Below are 5886 nucleotides of genomic sequence, written 5' to 3' on the forward strand. Positions count from 1 at the left end.
GGTAGGGGTTGATAGTGATATATACGTTAGGTGAGAGAGAATCAGAATGAGATATCTTTTAAATGAGAGAGAATTTCAAGGGAGAGATTTTAGGATTTGAAAAGTTGTGTATAATTTAATTAAAAGGATAAGATTTTTAAATAAGTTATACTAAAAGTAATTTTATAAAAGTAATTATAAAAAATATAGATAAGTCTTTAAAGAGTTGTATTCTATGTAAATTCCTCGTGAAAAATCGGGAGAAATTAAAAAATAGCCAGATTTACAAGTGGTTGTTCAAAAATAGCCCAGTTTCAAAAATAATCAAAATTTAGCCACTTTTCATGTAAAGATAAATCTGAGCGAAAACACTGTTCAAAACCCAGAAAATACGCCAGCATATTATACTGGAGTTTCAGGATAAGTATGCTGGAACTCCAGCATAATATGATGGAGTTCCAGCATAAGTACACTAGAACTCCAGCATAATATACTGGAGTTCCAGAAAAGTATACTGGTCCAGTATAATATGCTGGAAGTTCATACACAAGTGCTCGAATCTCCAGTATATTATGCTGGAACTTCCGTGTGTTGGAGTTCCAGCATAATATGCTGGAAGTTCATACACAGGTGCACCGAACTCCAGTGTATTATGCTGGACCGGTCTCTGTTGCAGCAAAATAGTGGCTATTTTTTGACGTAGTAAACGCTAAATATTTTTGAATGACCAGTCCGAAAACTGGCTAGACCGTGCTATTTTTACTAAAAAAATCCCCAGTGTAAAAGGTTTTGGAGAGCATAGAGTGGCCCAACTGAAAGCGGCCCAGTATAGAAGTTCATAACAGAGACAGCCATCCACTCAATTATCCTTCCAATCCAATGGGCACCATAACCGCAACTACCAGAATAGGATTTGGAGTCCGTCTTCAAACTTCCAATCGCACTTTCTTCCCTTCCAAGTTCTCAACTTCACTTCCCTCAAACTCAATCCCTAATCTTGCTCTCCTCAAGTGGAAGCGTTCATCACCTCCAATGTCCGCCAATTTTCCTCAAGTCAACGCTTCCTCTGCCATTGGTACTCTCTCTCTCTTTCTCGAATTCGGAAACAAGTGATCACCTCCCCAAATAATTCGGCTTACGAATTACCGCTTTGGGACGACAAATTTGCTGATCAACCGTTGCTTATTTGAAAAGGACTAGCTTTTGCTTTCTACTTTTCTTAGTCAAGTGTGATTAAGTTCATTTGCGTATGTACTTGTATCTCTTGCTGATATCACCGGGGCTATGCATTTGTATGCGGAAATTTCTAGCTTCTTTTTAGCTGTGTACTTATATTCGAGTAGTTTCTTAGCAATCAGATATTTACAGGCTGTTAATTAGGTCAAGTCCTACGAATATTGAATGTTTATGTATATCTTGACTTAATTATGTTTAGGGGAATTTATGTCATTGCTGGCCACATAAGTAGGCAGTTTTTAGCGTCCCATTTAGGAGTGTCAAATGGGCGGGGCGGGGCGGATATGGTTCGGGTAAAAAACGGGTAACGGAAAAAGGACAAATTATCCTATCCGACCCATATTTAATACGGATAAAAAACGCGTTAGCCGGCGGATTATATGGGTAACCATATTATCCATTACTTCTTGCATATGATCACTTTTGGGAGAATATTTAGTGTCCCTAACTTGAGGAACCCCCAATTTGAGGCTTTACAAATATAAAGTTAGACCCATTGATTATCCATTTTCTAAATGGATAATATGGTTCTTATCCATATTTGACCCGTTTTTAAAAAGTTCATTATCCAACCCATTTTTTAGTGGATAATATGAGTGGTTAACTGTTTTCTTTTAATCATTTTGCCACCCCTAGTCCCATTCAACGGGGTTGTTCAGATTGTGATGACTTCATGTTTACCAACAATCTTTCATGCTTTACTCCTATGATATTATCAACAACAAAAATGATATTATGCATCTTTTTATGAATTTATCTTCTCTATTTTTATTCATTTAGACTGATTTATTGGTTATTGAAGATGCTCCAAGTGAAGAATTAGAGGCTTCGTCTTGGGGGAACATTGGAGAGAACGACCTGCTTATTGTTGGACCTGGTGTTCTTGGCCGTTTAGTTGCTGAAAAATGGAGAGAGGTATGATTCTTTGAATAGAAGGAACATGACTTTTCTGTGTCCCTAAATGCCTAATTTGCACGCCAATTCTATGCTCCTCCATCCCGGATTTGTGTGCTGCTATGAGGTGGCTTCGTGAATAAGATGCTAATATTTGTAGATCCTTTAATGCGGCAGGAACACCCAGGCTGTCAGATATATGGGCAGACAATGACCACCCATCACCATGATGAACTGATTAAAATGGGAATTAATCCATCTTCCAAAGAAACCAAGCTGACTTACAAGTTCCCTTATGTTATATTCTGTGCTCCTCCATCCCAGACTGAAGACTACGCTGGTGACGTTAGGTAAGGTTATTAATTCGTTCAAGTCACTATCTAAAATGGCATTACGTTGGTGACATTAGGTAAGGTTTTTTTTATTTTTTGTTTTAGGTAAGGTTAATAATTCTTGCAAGTCACTATCTATAATGAAATTATTTGATATCAAATTTCATCTTTTCTGGGGCTCTTTAATCATGCTGATATAGAATTTTTTGTTGTAAAAAAAAATATCAAGGCGAATAGTTTCTCTGGATGTTTCATGATGGAGAGTGCAAAAACTGTTGTAATTTGTGGGGCACTAATAAGCCAAAATGTGTTTGAGTTTCTGGTTTTGTAAAAGGAAATTTTTAGTTGGTGATCTATACCAAATAGTTGGGTTAAGGATTATTTGTTAAAAGTTGTGTTGCATGATTTCTTTGTGTGTTCCAAAAGTTTAAGGATAATGCTGCTTGTAGTAATAAATAGTATCTTTTTCGAACATATTTTCTTCATCAATATGAGTTCTCCTATTAGCTTTTTTGTTAATTTCTGCTTAGTTGGGATGTGTTTTTAACATAAACTTAATTATTTATATTCTTCTTTTGAAAATGGTATAAAGTCTTTAATTCATAGACAGTATTAAGATGGTACTGAGAATTATTAATATTCCACACGTTATTGCTTGCCAGTCTTTTTGCTTTGTCTTCAGGCTTGCTTAGGTGACTGATCTGAATGCCACCTGTAATTAAGTTCTCTTTTGCGTGTGAAATGAGCAGGGAGGCTGCATTAAGTTGGAATGGCGAAGGTTCTTTCCTATTTACTTCAAGCTCTGCACCATATGACTGCTTCGACAACGGAGCAATAAACGAGGTGTTAAATCTGATAAAACCATTATTCAAGTAACAGTTTCTTGTTTTGATTAACTCAAGGTGGGATTTATGTATTCAAAATTAGGATACAGTGTTCTTAATTGCCTCTCCGGAGAGGAACTGATGCATTTTAGTTCATGAATTTATAACTTAAAAGACTTGATCATGTGTTATTCCAGCAGCCTTCTTTTTATTAGCTAAACACCTTTTCAATGTCAACGTACAGGATGGTCCCGTAGTTCCAATAGGGAGAAGTCCTAGAACTGATGTACTTCTCAAGGCAGAGAAAGTAGCGCTGGACTTTGATGGTTGTGTAGTTAGATTGGCTGGCCTTTATATATCCTTGATTATGGGCTCAAGTGGTGTATTCCTTTCTGTGGAGCTTTTAGATCTTTATTGTTTATGCACAATTGCACCTACCTTAACCATTAATACAAAGCAGATAGAGGCGCACATATATACTGGTTACATAAAGGAACCTGTGATATTCGTCCTGACCACATCCTCAATCTTATTCATTATGAGGTGACTATGCATTTATGTTTTACATCATGTTTGCTTGTATAATTATATTGATGTTTTGATCTGTCTATTCGAACAGGATGCCGCTTCATTGTCAGTTACCATCTTAAAGAAGAGACTCCGTGGTCGGATCTTTTTGGGCTGTGACAACCATCCTTTATCCAGGTCATCCAATTTGAATACTCTCTGTGTTTGGGAATTAAAATATTCGGATCCATGTTGCGCTAAATTGTTGTATTACTTTGTGCTCATTGCAGGCAGGAAGTAATGGACTTAGTCGATAAAAGTGGAAAGTTTGATAAGAAGTTTGAGGGTTTCACAGGTAACTGATTCTATCCTTAGTCTGTACTCATGTTTGCTTAAAGAGTCATGCTTCAGCAGTTATGTGTCTTTTCTTTCAGGAACTAATGATCCTTTAGGAAAGAAGTTAAACAACTCAAAAACTCGTGCTGAACTAGGATGGGAGCCCAAATATCCAAGCTTTGCTCAATTCCTTGGAGTTTCAGAATAATTGCTGCACAGCTGTCACCTCTTAGAAATGACTGGAATAATGCAGGACTGCCATTTTCACATTCTTTCTTGATGCAGCATGTGTTCCCATGCTTTCATATTCGTACTGATACTATAGGATCATTGTTTGGAGTATTTAGCTACTATTTCTGACAAGTTTTGCTTGTATAGCACATTATAATTGGCATCTGTGTACAGCACTACAGCCTTTACTGCAATTTATTGCTTGAACTGGAGAACAATGTCCTTGTGAATCACTACTAAAATGCCTTTATTTAAATAAATAAAATAGCTTGTGACTAATGTAGCTTTGTGTGGTTTGGTGTGCTAGTTGAAAATCAGAGGGTTTGAAGTAATATGGTTTCAGGAGCTGGTGCTACTAGGGTATTCAAGAAAAGTCAGAAACCAAACCGAACAAAATACTGACACTCAATCAGTGCGTATCTTAATTTGATTCGATTTTGTGTAAGTTAAAAAATAACGATAATATTTGATTTCGGTTCTGTATTAAATAAAATTAAGTTGAACTGAAACTGAACGAAACCAATAATATAGATACTACTATATATGTATATGTATGCATGTTGTATATGTGTGTATTCATAAATAGTATAAAGAAATTTATATATAACTAGCCAAAAGCAACTCAAAAATAACAAATAATCCCTTAGGAAATAAACCCAAACAATAAAGGTCGAATCTTTAATCAAATACTCAAGCCAACCAATAAGTCAACCCGGACTGGCACCTCGGAACCCGACAAAACTCACAAATTCCAACAGCTCATTCGAATACGAGTCCAACCATACTAATTTCACTCAAATTTGACTCCGAATCGATGTTCAAAACCCAATTATTCACTTTAGAAAAGTTTAGACAAAAAAAACTCCAATTTCTCTTTTAGAAACATTAATCAAATGCCAAAATCAACGATATAATCATGTAAAATAAACAAATCCGAGTCAAATTCTTACTCTAATCCAAATAGTGAAATTTTCCTTCAAAAATGCCCAAAACCGAGCTTAAAATCTCCAAATGTGATAAAATAAATCAACCCTCAAAATAAATAGGATATGTCCAGGCATCTCCGCATTTGCGGACAAAAAGCCGCACCTGCAGCCTTGCTTTTGTGACAAGAACCTCGCTTCTGCGAGTAACACATATAATCCCGACCTCTCGCACCTGCGGAAGATCCTCCGCTTTTGCGACATCGCAGGTGCGAGGAAAGCTCTGCATTTGCGCCCCACTCGCTTCTGCGCCGGACCGACTACTTCTGCGTTATCACGGATGCGCTTAAATCCCCGCATTTGCGGGCTCCTGCCCCCAGCTCTAGATTGCGCTTCTGCGCTTGGAGTGCTGCATCCAGCATATACCAACATGTTTCAAAATAGTTCGAAACTCACCCGAGCCCCTCGGGACTCCGTCCGAACATGCCAACAAGCCCTGAAATATAACACAGGCCTTCTCGAGGCTTCAAATTACATTTAACAATATCAAAACTACGAATCGCAGCTCAAATCAAACTTAATAAACTTTTGAACTTTCAACTTTCAAAACTCGTGCCAAACTAT

General features: G+C 37.1%; 1 protein-coding gene across 1 annotated transcript; it reads left to right on the top strand.

Annotated features, from left to right (window-relative positions):
• On the top strand, positions 826 to 4615 carry LOC109205429. The gene is made up of 9 exons (XM_019368142.1): positions 826 to 1054; positions 2018 to 2130; positions 2287 to 2459; positions 3191 to 3284; positions 3510 to 3620; positions 3719 to 3808; positions 3885 to 3970; positions 4063 to 4127; positions 4207 to 4615. Exons 1-9 carry the CDS (start codon positions 859 to 861, stop codon positions 4314 to 4316), a joined length of 1038 nt encoding a protein of 345 aa, XP_019223687.1. The 5' UTR covers positions 826 to 858; the 3' UTR covers positions 4317 to 4615.

This window comes from Nicotiana attenuata, chromosome 2 (assembly GCF_001879085.1).
Source record: "Nicotiana attenuata strain UT chromosome 2, NIATTr2, whole genome shotgun sequence".
NCBI lineage: Eukaryota > Viridiplantae > Streptophyta > Magnoliopsida > Solanales > Solanaceae > Nicotiana > Nicotiana attenuata.

Excerpts from the sequence above, each read along its gene's own strand:
- LOC109205429 (XM_019368142.1), top strand. The coding sequence starts at position 859 with ATGGGCACCATAACCGCAACTACCAGAATAGGATTTGGAGTCCGTCTT. Across the intron at positions 2,460-3,190 it reads GACTACGCTGGTGACGTTAG|GGAGGCTGCATTAAGTTGGA; the intron begins GTAAGGTTATTA and ends TGAAATGAGCAG. Across the intron at positions 3,971-4,062 it reads GACAACCATCCTTTATCCAG|GCAGGAAGTAATGGACTTAG; the intron begins GTCATCCAATTT and ends TGCTCATTGCAG.